Source organism: Rhinolophus sinicus, chromosome 3 (assembly GCF_057876585.1).
Source record: "Rhinolophus sinicus isolate RSI-liver-muscle chromosome 3, RSI-T2T, whole genome shotgun sequence".
Taxonomy (NCBI): domain Eukaryota; kingdom Metazoa; phylum Chordata; class Mammalia; order Chiroptera; family Rhinolophidae; genus Rhinolophus; species Rhinolophus sinicus.
The window spans coordinates 50,121,497-50,139,514 of NC_142503.1; the positions used below are offsets into that span (position 1 = coordinate 50,121,497).

Below are 18,018 nucleotides of genomic sequence, written 5' to 3' on the forward strand. Positions count from 1 at the left end.
ATGTTGCTATTTATCCATTTTGCCTGTAAATAGATCTTTATTAAAGAAAATTATTTCACTGAGAACCATTTCTTTTTTGTATATAAAAAGATGATAAAAATGGTTTTAAAATTCCAGAACATATTAGTGAAATAATATTAAAGGTCACATTATCTATAACCAAATAAATGAGAACCCATTCAAAATCAATTACACTAAGTCACACACCCTCACATGCAAAAGGTCATAAAATAACACAATGATATCCAAAGTAGAAAATAATTAATAATTAAATGTTTGACTTACCAGGAATATACATTAGGTGCTAATAGTAACAACTTCAAAGATACTCAGGCTGATTTTAAAATGCTGTCTCATAATACTAAGAGTTCATTAATAAGTTTAAATATTTATACATCTACTTTTGCTAAAATAAACTTTCATTTTATGTATTCCCGCCCAAGAAAATGACTTAAATATGTTATCAAATGTGACCCTAAAACGTACATGAGAAAATGTTATTCTTCTAATGTCCTAAGTCTTATTTAAAAAGTAAGATAATCACATATAAACTTAAAACACCAAATGATCAAACTTAAGTGCTGATGCTAGTGTTTATTCACTCCCTCCCTCACGGAGCAAATCTTTGCTTGCCTCCCATGTGTTGGACTATGTTAGGTGCTGAGGACAAGGGCGATACAGGTGATCTCCATGTGCCTTCCTTACAGAGTCTACTGCTCACTAGAGGACACAGAGAAGGAAGGTGGCATTGGCAATAAAGGAATAAAAATGGTAAATAATGAAGTATATAGTATGTCATGAGAACATCTGGAGGGGTTTCTAAACAAACTTAACCAATACTGGCAATGCTTCCTAGAGGAAGAGACATATAAATTGAGAAATAGGAATAAGGCAAGCAGAAAGGCAGGGAGGTAGTTCTCCAAGGAAAAGGATACAATGTGAGATAGCCAAAAGGTCTCTCAGGGGAAGAGAGACGCCTTGTGGTCTTTGCCATTTTCTCAAAACTGAAGGTCTAGCTCTCTTTACTGTGTGTGTGTGTGTGTGTGTGTGTGTGTGTGAGAGAGAGAGAGAGAGAGAGGGGGGGGAGAGGGGAAGAGGCAGAGGGGGAGAGGGGGAGAGGGGGAGAAGGGTAGAGGGGGAGAGGGCGAGAGAGTCTATCTTGTGCTAGGCAGTGTTAGGAACTTCAAACAAATCATCTAATTTAGATATTCCAACATATTCTTACTGGGTGCATTATTATCCTATAATATTCAGGAAACTTAAGTAACTTGCTCAAGGACACAGCCAGGAGAGGCAGAATTGAAATTTGAACTCAAGTCTGTCTTACTCAAAAGGCCGTATCTTCCCTACTACACCATACCATCTCCCTTCAAATAAAAACACTTAGGAGTATACCATGTTTCCCCAAAAATAAGACCTAGCAGGACCATCAGCTCTAATGCGTCTTTTGGAGCAAAAATTAATATAAGACCCGGTCTTATTTTACTATAATATAAGACCGGGTATAATATAATATAATATAATATAATATAATATAATATAATATAATATAATATAATATAATAAATATAATATAATATAATAAATATAATATAATATAATAAATATAATATAATATAATATAATATAATATAATATAATATAATATAATATAATAGCAGGTCTTATATTAATTTTTGCTCCAAAAGATGAATTAGAGCTGATGGTCTGGCTAGGTCTTATTTTCGGGGAAACACTGTAGTTACAAAGGAGCTCCCCTAAGATTGCCATCTGATTTCTTAACAGACATTTGGCGGGCCAGAAGGGAGTGGCAGGAAATATTCAAAGTTATGAAAAACATGGGCCTACAGCCAAGACTACTCGACCCAGAAAGGCTATCATTTAAAACTGCAGGAGATAAAGAGCTTTCAGACAAGAAAAAGCTAAAGGTATTCATTACCACAAAGCCAGTATTACAAAAAATGTTAAAAGGACCTCTTTAAGAAGAAGAGGGAAAAGAAACACAAAAGAAAATAAAAAATATGAATAATAAAATGGTAATAATGTAGGGGAAATAACCCTAGTAAACATCCATGCACCCAACAGAGAAGCACCAAAATATATAAAACAAATATTGACCCACATAAAGGCAGAGATCGACAATAACACCATCAGAGTAGGGGACTTTAAAACCCCCACTGACACCAATGGACAGATCTTCCAGACAGAAAATCAACACGGAAACTGCGGCATTAAATAACACACTAGACCCAAAAAATTTAATTGATATTTTCAGATCATTTCATCCAAAGCAGCAGAATATACATTATCTTCAAGTGCATATGGAACATTTTCCAGGATAGACCACATGCTAGACCACAAAACAAGTCTCAATAAAATTAAGATTGAAATCATATTAGCTGTCTTCTCTGACCACAATAGTATGAAATGAGAAATCAATTACAAGGAAAAAAACAAACAAACTGAAAAACACACAAACACATGGAGGGTAAATAACATGCTACTAAATAACGAATGGGTCAACAATGGAATCAAGGATGAAATCAAAAGATACTGTGAGATAAACAAAAATGAAAACACAACAACAGAAAATCAATGGGACACAGCAAAAGCAGTTCTAAGAGGGAAATTCATGGCAAGACAGGCCTACCTAAAGAAACAAATCTCAGAAAAAAAGAGTCTAACTTTACACCTAAGGAAACTGGAAGGACAATAAACTAAGCCCAAACAAGGAAGGAAATAATAAAGATCAGAACAGAAATAAATGAAATAGAGGCTAAAAAAACAATACAAAAGATCAATGAAATCAAGAGCTAGTTTTTAGAAAACATAAACAAAGCTGTAACCAGACTCATCAAGTAAAAAAGAGAGAGGACCCAAACAAATAAAATCAGAAATGAAAGAGGAGAAATGACAGCTAACACAACAAAATACAAAAGAAAGGTAAGAAAATATTATGAGCAACCATACACCAACAAATGGGAACATCTGGAAGAAATGGATAAATTCCTACAAGCACACAATCTTCTAAGGCTAAGTCAAGAAACAGGAAAACTGAACCAACCAAGTATTACTAAAGAAATCAAATCAGTAATCAACAAGCTCCCAACAAACAAAAATTCTGCACCAGACTGATTCACAGATGAATTTTACCAAACATTCAAAAAATAATTAACACCTATTCTTGTCAACTATTCAAAAAAATTCAAGAGGAGGGTAGGCTTCCACACTCATTTTACAAGGTCACTGTTACCCTGATTCCAAAACCAGACAGACATTCCAAAAAGAGAAACAAAAATAAAAAAACAAAACTATATGCCGATATCCCTAATGAACATTGATGCAAAAATCCTCAACAAAATATTAGCAAACTGAATTCAGCAATACATTAAAAAGATCATACACCAAGATCGATTGGGATTCATTCCTAGGATGCAAGTTTGGTTCAATATCTGCAAATCAATTAATGTGATAAACCACATAAACAAAATGAAAAATAAAAATCATATGGTCATATCAATAGATACAGAAAAAGCATTTGACAAAACCCAGCATCCATTTATGATAAAAACTCTCAGCAAACTGGGAACAGAGGGAACCATATATCAACATAATAAATGTCATATATGACAAACCCACAGCTAATATATTCAATGGGGAAAAGCTAAAAGCATTCTCCTTAAGATCAGGAAGAAGACAAGGATGTCCACTATCACCACTTTTATTCAACATGGTACTGGAATTCCTAGCCACAGCAATCAGACAAGAAAAATAAATAAAAGGTATCCAGATTGGAAAGGAGGAAGTAAAACTGTCATTACTTGCAGATGACATATTATATATGGAGAATCCCATGATTCCACCAAAATACTATTAGAACTGATATATGAATTTAGTAAAGTAACAGAAAACAAAATTAATATTCAGAAATTGTTTGTGTTTTTATACACCAATAATGAATTACCAGAAAGCAATATTCAGAAAACAATGCCATTTACAATTGCATCAAAAAACAAAATACATTAAGAATAAATTTAACCAAGGAAATAAAAGACATGTACTCAAAAAATTATAAGACACTGAAGAGAAAAATTAAAGAAGATACAAATAAATGGAAACATACCATGCTCATGGATAGGAAGAATTAATACCGTTAAAATATCCATACTACTCAAAGCAATCTATAGATTCAAATGCAATCCCTATCAAAATACCAATGGCATTTTTCACAGAACTAGAATAAATAATCCTAAAATTTATATGGATCCATAAAAAACCCCCAATACTCACAGCAATCCTTAGAAAGAACAACAAAGCTGGAGATACCACGCTACCTGTTATCAAACTATACAACAAGGCCATAGTAGTCAAAACAGCACAGTATTGGCATAAAAAAAGACACATAGATCAATGGAACAGAATAGAGATCCCAGAAATATATCTATGCCTATATGATCATTTAATCTATCACAAAGGAAGCAACAATATACAATGGGATAAATACAGTCTATTTGATAAATGGAGCTGGGAAAACTGGACAGACACATGCAAAAAAAAAATAAAAAAAATGAAACTGGACCACCCTCTTATGCCATATACAAGAATAAACTCAAAATGGATTAAAGACTTAAATGTAAGACCTGAAACCATAAAACTCCTAGAAGAACATATGGGAAGCAAACTTTCAGCCATTAACTTTAGTAATATTTTTACTGGTATATCGCCTCGGTCAAGGGAAACAAAATAAAAAATGGAATTATACCAAATTAAAAAGCTTTTGCACTGCAAAGGAAAGTTTTTATATCAACAAAACAAAAAGACATCCTGCTGAATGGGAGAAGATATTTGCCAATGATACAGCTGATAAGAGGTTAATATCCTAAATTTATTAAAAAACTCATACAATTCAACACCAGAAAAACAAACAATGCAATTAAAAAATGGGCAGAGGAACTGAATAGATATTTTTCCAAAGAGAAATACAGATGACCAATAGGCATATGAAAAGATGGTCAACATAATAAATCAATCATCAGAAAAATGCAAACAAAAACTGTAATATCACATCACAGCTGTCAGAATGGACATCATAATAAATCAACAAACAAGTGTTGGTAAGGATGTAGAGAAAATGGAACTCTTGCACACTGTTGGTGGGATTGGCAATTGGTACAGCCACTATGGAAAACAGTATGGAAGTTCCTCAAAAAATTAAAACCATTAATTACCTTATGACCCAGCAATTCCACTCCTGGGTATTTATCCAAAAAAATCCAAAACACTAATTCAAAAAGATATGCACCCCTATGTTTACTGTAGCGCTATTCACAATAGCCAAGATACGGAAATAACCAAAATGCCCATCAATAGACGACTGGATAAGGAAATGGTGGTACATACATACAATGGAGTATTACTCTGCCAAAAAAAAGAATGAAATCTTACCACTTGCAACAACATGGATGCCTCTAGAGGGTATTATGCTAAGTGAAATAAGTCAGACTGAGAAAAACAAATACCATTATTATCTCACTTACATGTGGAATCGGAAGAACAGATTAAACAAATAAACACAACAGAAATAGACTCACAGATACAGAAAACAAACTGATGGTTGGTAGATGGGAGGGGGTTGGGAGGATGAATGAGAAAGGTAAAGGGATTAGGAAGCACAAATTGGTAACTACAAAATAGTCACGGGGATGCAAAATAGTATGAGGAATATAGTCAATAATATTGTAAAAACTATGTATCGTGTCAGATGGGTACTAGACTTACCAGGGGGACTCATTCCATAAATTATATATGCCTAACCACTACGCTGGACACCTGAAATTAATATAAAATAATACTGAATGCCAACTATAATTAAATATATAGTCACGGGATGTAAAGTACAGCATAGGAAATATAGTAAATGGTATTGTAATAGCTCTATACGGTGTCAGATGGGTAGTAGACTTGTTGTGGTTATCACTTTGAGGTGTGTAAATGTCTAATCACTATGTTGTTTTGTACACCTAAAACTAATAATAAAAATAAAAATAAATATGCTCCCCCCCCAAAAGAATAGCAATTTATTATCCCCCATTCAATGGTTAAAATATATACTTAAAATTATAAGGTTTAGAAGGCATCTCAGACTTCATTTGATCTAATAGACAATTATTTTACATTTAAACATAGGTAAAGAGAAAAGTCCATTTCTGAAGGAAAAATATAATGAAGTTAATCTATTATGATACATGATTATAAGTTTTTAGCATACTGACTTCTGCTACCTGAAAAGATACTTAGTGCACTGAACCAAACTTTCCCTTCCCAGAAATAAGGTACTTTTTATAAACTATGTAATCATAACTATTCTGATATTAAACTAGAAGTATAGAATTTCTCTCAAAGAAAAGGCCATTACACACCAAGTATCTCCTTTGTTGCAACAAGTAATTCTGAATATATTTAACTTCTAGCTTTTAAAGATAAGATTTTAAAGGTAAAAGCGTTATTTTGTTATGCATCACTCAATTTTGATGGGTAATTATTGTTTACCTTACTGCTTAGAGTTTCAGATGTTAATCTAATGAAAAGAATTTACTGGTAACTAGCTTTTTAACTTTGCAATGATGAAAAGCCTGTATTAATTTAACCTACAGATTTCATTTGTTCTGAACAGGAAAAACAATATAAATCACTTTTAAAATCATTAAATCCTGACTTAAATTAATAAAGTCATAATTAGGGCATTATGCTGTGTTTGTTATGGAAGTGGCAGGGCGAGCTGCTTTAATTACTGTCTGTAATAAAAGGAGCAGAGAGCGTACTGCGCCCCAATCAGGGCTGTCAGCCACGACTGAGCTGGGCTGCAAGCTCATCAAGTGAGCGGGCAGCAGGCTCCCAGGGAAAGGGCCATCATGTCTGCAGAGGCCACTCACTGACAGCAGTGGGGAAAACAGACTCTTATAATCCAAGGTATTAGCCCCAATTACTCAAAATTTTAATGACATTTTAATACATGATAATGTTGTTGATAATGGGAGATCTTTAAAAGAGCTACCACTTAAATATCTTATGACCGTCTTCCTTCACAGCCCTTGACTCTAATATTTGGATCATAATCTTTTTAATATAACATTATTTAGAAAAATCAATTGTCTTAGTTACATAATGGCAAAGTGTTGAAGAATTTAATTTTAGCCCTCAGCAAAATTGCTACAAAAGGTAATTAAGTGTTTCATACCTACTGCTTGATCACTTAACTCAGCCTTCCAAGGTTATACAAGTTTTCAAAACGTAGCCCCAAGATTTGTTCAAGTTCAAAATAAAAACGAAGCATTATAAGTAGTAGAATAATATGAACTAGTATTTTACATTAATTTTACAAGACTTAATATCTGCTGAGGAAAAACTACACTTATTTTTTCACTTACTCTATGAATTAAAGGGAAATACCACAGAATATTTTTTGAAGGAAATTCTGACAAAATGATTTACCCTTTGCCTGTGATTTTCGAGTTCCTCTTGGCTGTTCTTCTGTTTTCTACTTCAGACTCACTTCCACTCTCACTCTCACTCTCACTCTCACTGGAGTCCTCACTGCTGTCATCACTACTGTCTCCTTCTTCGTCTTGTTCTCCGCTTTCACTTCCAGATTCACTCTCTGAAAACATAGAATCAGATGCTCTTTGATGTACAGCCATTTAATTATACACAAGGACACAAGTAACTGTCAATATTCATCACAAATGAAACCAGATGTTGAATTTGCGTTTACTGGACTCCACTTGTTAACACTTTCTATTCCTGCACTCCAATCATTCAGACCTCTGGAATCCTACAGTAAGGGAGCGTGAAGGGGCTCTGATAATGAGCAGGAAAAAGCAAAGAAAAGATGAACCAAATTTAAGAGAATTTCACTTTTAATATCCATAAGTATTTAGGCATGGCAAAAACTTTTTTTTTTTAAAGACTGTTATAACGATGATGTAAGGATAAAAAGTTAATTTTTAACTCTTCTATTTATAACAGGAAATTTTGTTTAGAAAAGGCAACAGCTGAATCTTATTAAGAACAAAGAGCAAATTTTGAGAGAGAATGAGGCAGTCAAATAATTTCCAAAAATTTCTAAATTCAAAGGCAATAAACAAAATTACTAATTAAAAAGTTATTACTTATTTTAGCTAGCATAGGAGTTTTCCATAGATTAAGAGATGATAACGTTACAATGATGAGCTATACATTTGTTTTATGTACACATTATGGTATACTAGGTCTATGGTATACAGAAGGGATGCATACAGTATATTTATGTGTATTTTAAACATGAAGTGTGATTATTTACCATTGGAAATGATTATAGGTATAGAGTTGTATCCTAAATAAGAGGACAAACTGTTGCCCCTACTAGTGATCTATCCGATGTAGAACACTTAGGCAGAAACATAACCTCTTGTTAAAATATTATTCTAATAGGTAAGTACCTATTTTACAAGGACTGACTTATGGATTACACAGTAAAAAGCCAGGAGTAGCTTGCAGTGGTTAAAAGCATGGGTTTTCAAGTTGGAATGTCTGGTTCAAATCCTGCCTCTGCCACTTATCAGTTGCAAGACTAAGCAAGTTAATCAAACTTTCTGGGTCTCGGTTTCCTTTCCTGCAAATGAGGATAATAATACTAGCTAATTTATAGAGGTGTGGTGAAGATTAAATCGTTTACAACATGTAAAGGCGATTAGGATACCAGTGCCTGCCACATGGCAGGCCATTCATTACCACCAGCTTTTACAAAGAGCAAAGTTTATCTTACCCAAATTTTACAAAGACAAAACAAAACTGCTGAATAAGAATTATTCTGAATTTGTTGTGATACCAAATTTGTACACATGTAAGTACTAACTCAGGCAACTGGCTTATGTCATAAATTATGAAAAGAAATTACAGCACCTAAATTACTCTGTCAAGTGAATTACATGGGAGTTCAACATAAATCCGGGTCCAGTTCACTTCAGGTACCATTACTTACATTTCAAGTTAGTAAATCCTTGAAGGAATTTATTTATTCTAAAAAGACTTTTACACGGGGGGGATCTTGTACCTTCTAAAGAGAAAAGTAATTTATTTCCTCCAGTAAGTAAAACAGAACTCCTGACACCCATGAAAAGTTTTAAAGAAGTATTTCAAATACGTATGAAAAAGGTTAGCCTATGAACAGGCATGAGCTTGCGAATAAATGGTATGACGTTAAATATTCATATTTATCTCTTAACTATACAAACAGGTCTTTCTCAATGGTCTACATCATGCCTGAAAGTCCATATTTTTTAGCACTCTCTGGATTGCACTATTTTCTCCATTTTTCAGCTTATTACTTCACAAGGTAATGTACCACAGATTAATTTATCAGATACTAAAAACAAAGACTTTGATAGGGGAAACAGGAAAAAAATGAGTCAGTTACCTTAGAGAAAGGTAACAGATGACCAAACAACATTCCCCTGGTTCCCTAGGGAATAAAAGTTTTAGAAGAAAGGGGTCATTTGATTTAGGGTCGGCTAAGTCTACTAGGTTAATTGTTAGTAAGAATGTTAGAAAATAACTCCGATATATTTTCCATTATGCAAATCACTCACAGAATTCTAGTATTGAAGGGACTAAAAAAGCATCTAACTCTACCTCTTCATTTATCAGATATAGAGAAAGGTTAAGTACATTATCCAATTTGCATAGCTAAATCCCAGAACTTATAAATCCTTTTGATTTAGCATTCTTGTCATTGTTGCCCTCAATCTTTTTAGATCTTTGTTTCTTTATAATACACAAGAGATTTATTATTTTTAGCTTTCTCTCTATAAAGATTCATGTAGAAATAGAAGAGTATAAAATGGATGAGGAACAGATTGCTCAAAGTTTACAATAAACTGTATTTTAATAAAAGACAATTACTTTTAAAGGTCCCACTAAAGGCTTATCAAATGTAAAATAATGTTTTTCAATATGCTAATGAATATGATAGGCAGATGGGGTTAGAATTTAGAAAAGCATGAGTTTTTGTTTCAACTCTATCATTTATTAGCTATGTGTCCAAGAGGGAATGTCAAATAAGAAGGAATTGGAAATTACTTTGAAAACGAAACAGTGATATGTAAATGAAAAAAATTATTATAATAGTATAAATTTTAAACCCACTCGTTGAATATTATGTACTAGGTCTTATCGTTTTGTTGGAGGCATAGCATGTACGCTACAGTGAACAATGTTTTTTAATAAATTATAAAGCCCACCACTGTCACTGCTGCTATCAGAAGAGTCCTCTTCTTCCTCAGATTCAGAATAAAATTTCTTGGCAGGATTCTCTTTCTTTGCTTTTCCTGCTGGAGTCCATTCTTTTGCCTGTTTTAAAAATATGTAAATATAAATGAGTTCAGAATACACTGTGAACCCAGAGGAAAGTTTAAGGCCTCAACAGAGAAGGTAACCGTTACAAGTCCTGGCATTAAGACTGATTCCCCTTCACTACTGAATAGAGGAACATAAACTCTCAGAGCCCATTACACAAGGTGTGATCAATAAATACGATGAATGCTGCTGCCAGATGCCATCCAACGGAAAGGCAGGGATCTTCAATATAGCAAGGGGCACATCAAACCTTAGTTAACAGTGAATGACAAGTTTCAACTTGTTCAGTGCAGTCAGTCGGGTGTGAGCTACGGTTGAGAGAAGGTGTGTTTTAAAGTGTGCCGTAAATCATCCTCCATCATGACAAGGCTCCATGTCACACATTGCTTCTGGTATATGGCAATTTCTGTCAAATAAAAATATTAGTGTGTCTTCATCCATCTTATTCACTGGTTCTGGCAGCGTGAGAATTCTCGCTCTTCCCCAAAGTCAAATGATTCAGGATATTGAGGCAGCCACGACAGTGCAACTGAAGACACTCATGAAAGAGGACTTCCAGAACTGCTTCAGAAAGCGGCAAGAATGATGGGATAAGTGTGTTTGAAGTGAGGGGGATTAATGGCAATGTGTCTTTTACTGTAATTATTTCTTTAAATTTAAACATTCACCGTATTTTTTGATACACACCTTGTATGTTAACAACCTTATACATGCAATTTTAAATATTTTTGTGTTTGGGTCTACAGAAGATTTAAACTAAAGCAATATAGTCTAGAAGAGGCGAAGGCAATTAGAGGTAGACACAATAACAGTAATAAGAAATGCAAGTTCACAGCTTGATATTGGGGTAAGAAAAAAAAATTAATGTAGGTAATAAATAGCCCTAACCTTCTCAACAGACTAAATCCTGGGGTAATCCTTGACTTCTCTCTTTTTCTCTCATATCCTAAACATCTAATTCATTAAGAAAGCCTTTAGCCACCTGGTCCTTTGCCACCTTTGTCAGAGTCATCTCTGGCTCCTAGATGACTACAACAGTCTCCTCCTAATCGGTTATCTTCTATTCCCACCCCCTACCCACCACTTCAAGAGCTAGAATGATTCTATTCACAACAGCTAGAACGATTCTATTAATACCTAAGTGTGATCAAGCCAATGCCTGGTTTGAAACCCTGCAACAGCTCCCCATTTCAGAGAAAAAGCCAAAGTCCTTACAACAGTCTGCGTGGCCCTACATAACCATGCCATCCGCCTTGCCTCTCTCACGTCCTGCTCCTCTCCCTCCTGCCCTCTCTGCTCCAGCCACTCCTTACTGTTCCTTCAACCACCCCAGGCATGCTTAGGGTTTTTCTCCCAGCTGTTTCCACTTCCAACACTATTCCCAGATAATTCCCTCACTTCCTTCAAATCTTTGCACAAATGTCAGCTCAGGGAGGACCACTCTATTTAAAATTCCAACTTCCCACACCTGATACTTCTGATCTTACTCTGCTCTAATCTTTTTATTTTTTGGCACAGCACTTATTACTTTCTAACATACTATACAATTTATATATTTATTTTTACTGTCAGTTTATCCCTGCTAGAATGTCAGCTTCTGAAGAGCAGGGATTTTTTTAATGTTTTGTACACAGATATCTGGCACAATAATTATTAGCTGTCTGAATAGCCCCTTAAAGACTTTAATACAGTGTATTAAAGTAAAATAAATTATTTTCGTAATTGTGACCTTGATTCATCAAGAAAAAACTAAATATCATGTTTCACATACTCTCTTTTAAAAGATAGGGAAATGTATATTTTTTAAAAGGTCAAAGTGGTTAAGACTCATTTATTTATCACACTTTTAACTGAATTTCTACTATGTCTGCTAGAGTATGTATTTTGCTATAGAGGAATTTACAGCATGATAGAGATCTTGTTTTCAAGAATGGTTGTCAACACTAAATGCATGTTTAGATTTACCTGACAATATTTTTTAAAATACTAACATAAACAATAAAAATACTAATACTAGAAAAGCTGATGTCTGGGATTCACCTCTTAAGATTCTGATTTAATTAGTCTGGTGTAAATCTGACATAGGTCTGTTTTGTTTAAAGATCTCTACAAGATAACGTGCAGCTAACCACTGACCTAAAGGGTTTAAGAGCTTAAGGTATGTTGCTTAAAAAGAATAAGCTTCAGTAACCTAGAAAATTACTACATGGACAACAATAGCAAAATGAGTAAAAATTATTCAAGTATATTTGAATCAGATCTGCAATACTCCTTTCTTTTTATATGTATATTTAAAATGCTCTGACCTCCAAATATGTATTCTATAAACAAAGTTCTCCTATATTCAGTAAACACTAAAGTCCAGATTTTCTTAAGTCTAAATATTTTTCTGAAATCTGGTAAAAAGTGTGTTAGATCAAGTTATGGGAAAAAAATTAATTAGACTAAGGCTTTCAGAGTAAGACTAAATCAATAAATAAGGGAAATGAGGCATCTACGCTCAAAGGGGCAAATTACCTTGACATGGCCATTGACCATGGAGTTTCAAACAATAAAAAATATTTTCATTTGTTACGATCTTTTATGATTTATATTATAATCATATCATTCTAAGAGAAAAGAAATATCAGAGAAAAGAGAAGAAAGAATAGCGAAATATTTTAATTTTAAAGTTCTTATGAGCGGTAAAATATTGATAACATATGTATATGTAAAGCAAAATACCCTTGATATAAAAAAGACAGTCCTTCTATAACTGGGAAGAAAAGGATTTTCTAGAACTAAGCAAACAAATTCTAATGGATCTTCAAAACTTACTGGTATCATAATATAAATAGCCATTGTATCTGATATCCTGGAAATGGTCGTATGTAATTCAAAATGACTTCTATTGTCAATCTGACTAGGTTCCCTGTTGTTTTGGTTAAAATACCAGATTATCTAAATTTAGGCTATTTTTTCTTACTAAATTATATTTCATAGTAACAAGATACAACCCTGTAAGATTATTTTATAGTAAAACTAGGATAACACAGTGTATTATGTGCATGAAATACATTGATGTACCTATTTGGGGGGGGGGGCAGAATTAGAGTAAGAGGCAAGAATGACTCTGCACTGTCACAGTTGTATTTGAAAATAAAACAATGTGTATTATTTTTATATTTAATTGCGCCTTTCATAGGATAATTTTAAGCCAATTTGTCCAGAGACCAATAGATTGAAACTGTTTTCTACCTGACATCAATGGATAGTTACAGTTTTCTTTAACTGAGTTGCATCAGTTATAATTATTCTCTATAAATAAGTTACCAATTATGAACTTCCCAAATGTAGTCAGCAAAAGGAAAAAGAAATCAATTTGTCTTGAACTGGGCAGGTGAAATGAACATAAGAAAACAGGTTAGTTGAGTATGTACTCTCCCTGTAAGGTACTTAATGCTTAGAAGAGCACATGAAAATGAAAGAAACCAGCCAACCAACCAATCTATCAGCCAATATGAGGATACTATTGAGACCAAATTAAATGGCATAGCATTGCTATCAATTTCTGAGAAGATAAATAATTCTATTTTATTTTTTTTGTGGAATAGGGCAGCAAGGACAGGAGTGGGAGGAGGATAAAAGGATGGTTTTCCTTGGGCCAAAACATGATGGACCCAGTAATGAAAAAGAACAGAACCATAAAAACAATGAGCCGGGATAAGAAGAAATTAGGAGAAAGAGTATATCTGTGGAAAAAAAATAATAACAAAGAATATTTTCTTGGCATTCTAGCATCTGACCAAAAGTTGCACATATAAGCCAATCTTTTTGAAGAGTATTTAAGAGTACGTAGATTTAAGAGAAAATAAACATACTTACTTGCAAGGAAGAATAGATATGCAATTAGTTTTAATAACTTTTACATTTTTAAAAATCATCTTTAAGTAGAGAATTTGTCACAACATGAAAATGATGGTGCTAAGTGCTAAGGATAGTACAGATCTGCAAACAAGCTCAAGCTTCCTCTCTTCATGTTAAACAGCACTACAATGCAGTAAGAGCACGAACAGTGGACTCAGATGGATGTGGGTTGGAATCCCAGTTCCTGGAATCCCAGTTCCCTCACTTACTATCTACATGAACTTGGGCAATTTACTAAGGTTCTCTGAACCTTAGTTTTTTCATCTGCAAAATGGGAAAAACAACCATCACTTACACGTATAATCATTACGAGGTTTAAACAGATAATGTTTGTAAAACCTTATCAAAGCATACTGCCAGGGTTTGTTCAATGGAGCCACTATTAATTATTACTGCTTCTGGCCAAGCTCCAAAGCCAGGGTAAGTCTGAATAGTTAAGAGAAACGTATTTCTCAAAAGGAGCAAATTACATGGCTATGCCTGTTATAGAAATTCTTCTATTTAAAGTAACAAAGATTTTCTTCCATTGTATATGATAAGTTAATAGGCAAGAAGATTAACTGCCTTTCCCATAGGAATTAGTGGTAAAGAACTCTGGTTATCTGAATTCTTGTTCAATATAACTTTTCTACCAGAAAAGAATCCAGAATACAATACCTAATTGCTCTTTTTCATTAATTCTACTTTAAAAAGTATTGGATACATAAGCAATCTCTAAAGACAATCAGAGGACCCTCTTTTTATTTTTCTTGTTTACATAAGATAACATTAGGAAAGAACATTAATTCTTTTACTTTAGTAGCCAGCGTTTTTTAAAAGATCTAGGAAAAGAGTATTTATATACAAGTTTTTTTTTTTAATACGAAAGCAACATATTATTTATTTTAATTGTGACCTTGTCTAAAGACATTTTTGGTACACAGTGCTCCCTATTTACGTTTAGGCTTCACTTAAAACAGGTTCATCAGAAAATCCAGAACACTTTGTATGGTTTCTCTGGAAGAGAACAGCAAAAATTATTTAGAAAAACATTGACAGGAAGCTTACGAATCTCTAAACAAAGTTGAAAAAGCTCAATCCAATGAAACTAAATACCTTAGAAATTGAATCTACACAGCTACAAATGTAATACCACAGATGTGGGTGGCACTGACGCAGAGAATTCAATTCTCTATTTCCTTGAAGAAAAGGAACAGTACATGTACAATGACACAGGAACACTATAATATTTAGTTCCCATAACAGTGAGATACGCATATATCTAACACATTACACTTAGAAATACCAGAACAATTTTCAATTTTCAAGTCCCCCAAAAGAGCTTTTACATAAAACAATAGTTATTCTAGAATCTCCCACTGCTTGACAAAATTAATTTCAGAAAGGTCAACTTACCAACTCTGTTACTTCTACATTTCGAACTGATGGGTCAGGCGCCACCTCTGGCCAATTAGATAATTCCAGGTACCCAGTAGCTTTAGTGTTGAGAGTATGAGATAAAGTGCCAAGCTGGAAATGATCCCTATCTATTAAAATAGAGGAAAACATAAAAATAAACAATATGAACTGTATATAACATAGAACAATCCTAATCAGAACTCAAGGTAATTGGCATATTACCTCAAATGTCAAGGAATAAATATAAACTAGGAAGCTCTTCATAGGTCAAAAAACTGATTTCAGTCCATAGATTACAATAATCTCCCCCATAATGGTCAATAAAAAAGCTAATCAGTCAGTGTGTTTAGAGGTGTTGCTCTGAAATGTAGCTTCTCTAAAAATTACTTTACTGTGAATATTAAGAATGACAGCACAGTTAAACAATCCATATACATGTCTTGGCATAAACACATCCAGAATTTTAATAGTTTTTCTACAAAACTGAACTGCTTTTTATCACTTTACAACAATTAAGTAAAAAAAAATATGAAAACCAAGGTATATAATCATCTGATTCCAACTGTAATAGCTAATTGTGAAAGTGATTAATTACTTGTTTTAAAAAGCTGGGAAAAATAAGTCAATTTCCATCTTTGAAAAACAAATTTAAATATAAAGGAATATTTTCATGAAATAATTATTTGTAGAAAAATTTGTTTTGAACACAGAATACTTAATAAATAATAATTCACTATTAAGGTGAATTATATTCCTTATTAAATAAAGCTACCTATTTAAAATAGAAATGAAGTCAATGTCTACAAGAGCGACAGCTTTCTATCTATTGTTCAGCAATACTGTTTAGTAACAATAAAAATAAAATCAGAAGATTGAAATTATTTAGGTAAATAAGGTCTATAAAAATACAAACTTTAACTAATATAAAGCTTGTTCTGAAGAACAGATGAATGAATAGAAAGCACATTGTTTTTATAAATTTATATATGCTAATCATTTATATTTCCTAAGAGATAAATTTTAAACACATCAGAAATGGGACATACTGTCATAATTTTTAAGATAACATATATCGTACAGTTATATTCTAATAATAATACCTTTAAAAGGAGACTCAAGCAGTGGTGCAGGTTTTTGTGCTAGGAATATTTTTTTGGCATATTTACTTAAAGCTCCACTCTTCTCATTCGGAACAATAAGCTGCCTAATAAATCTTGTACGGTCTCTGATGTCGTAGTTTTGATCATACTTGCCGAGATTTAATATGTACTGGGTAAGCAATTTTGTCTGTTGGAAAAAAAACAGAACAAGATGAGAATACAGTTATTTATGATTATTGATAACTCTGGATAAACATATTTAAAGAGGTAATAAAAATGAATGGTTATGTCAAACAAATGTTGTTCCATAGGGAATATGCATTTCTAACGCTGCAAATGGAATTTTGAAGCCAAAGCACATGTCCTCTTCACTACTGGGGAGGTGAATGCTGAGTACTGAGAAGCAGCCATGTGCTAGATTATTAAACTGCTGAAGTGGAAAGAAAGGCATCATTAAAAAAATAATCATATATGGCAAACCCGCTGAAGGGTCTACATGAGAATAATGAATGTGGAAATACAACTAAAAACATGGCACTCAAAACTTAATCGGAAAAATATGCAGGACATCAACACATCAGAGAGTATTAGGGGGTTGGCAAACTGCTTCTCCTGAGGTGTGTTTTATGAAGAGATACTGTCCCTGGCATAAGCAGTGTCTGCACTCTGACTGCACTCAGTTACTTTACCCTGAATTATGACCCATTAAAGCAGACACATGAATCACTGAACTGGATTACTGCAAATTATTTGCAGTGCATTTAGCTGTTACTTTTTCATAAAAGCAAGCTGCTGATGCCCTCTAAAAACTAGGATAAAAGACTCCTTCCATTTTTTCCCCCCCATGCCGCTTATAGCCGCAATATTGGTCATTTATTTATTTATGTAAGGGAACAACTTATTATAGTAGCTTTTACACTGTAATAAGATTTCCTAAGTCAGTTTTTGAATGTACTACATTAACGTATATTGAGATAATCTTAATATTAAGCCAAATTGAAATGTTAACAAAATAGCCTTGTATTTAAACTCCAGTTATTTTGTTGAAAAGCATATTTTTAATTTAGAAGGTTACACACATATAATCACAACTATAAATTAAAGAGGATTCATAATACATGGCAAAAATAAACATATACATTAGAACATTTTATAGGCATTAGAAACATAAAAATATAATCAATCAAGTCAGGCAGAGCTAAAGACAGTTCTACAACAATAA

General features: G+C 33.3%; 1 protein-coding gene across 2 annotated transcripts in view; it reads right to left on the reverse strand.

Annotated features, from left to right (window-relative positions):
- Positions 1–18,018, reverse strand: part of AP3B1 (adaptor related protein complex 3 subunit beta 1) — a 218,325-nt gene that overhangs the window by 76,949 nt on the left and 123,358 nt on the right. For both annotated transcript variants that reach the window (XR_012495075.2, XM_019728166.3), the window contains exons 16-19: positions 16,797–16,983; positions 15,694–15,824; positions 10,278–10,386; positions 7,492–7,657 (exon numbers count right to left, since the gene is read on the reverse strand). Coding sequence is in view for 1 of the 2 variants with exons in the window: in XM_019728166.3 (XP_019583725.3) it covers positions 7,492–7,657; positions 10,278–10,386; positions 15,694–15,824; positions 16,797–16,983 (593 nt within the window). In the remaining variant the exon portion in view is untranslated. The remainder of the gene's footprint in view (positions 1–7,491; positions 7,658–10,277; positions 10,387–15,693; positions 15,825–16,796; positions 16,984–18,018) is intronic.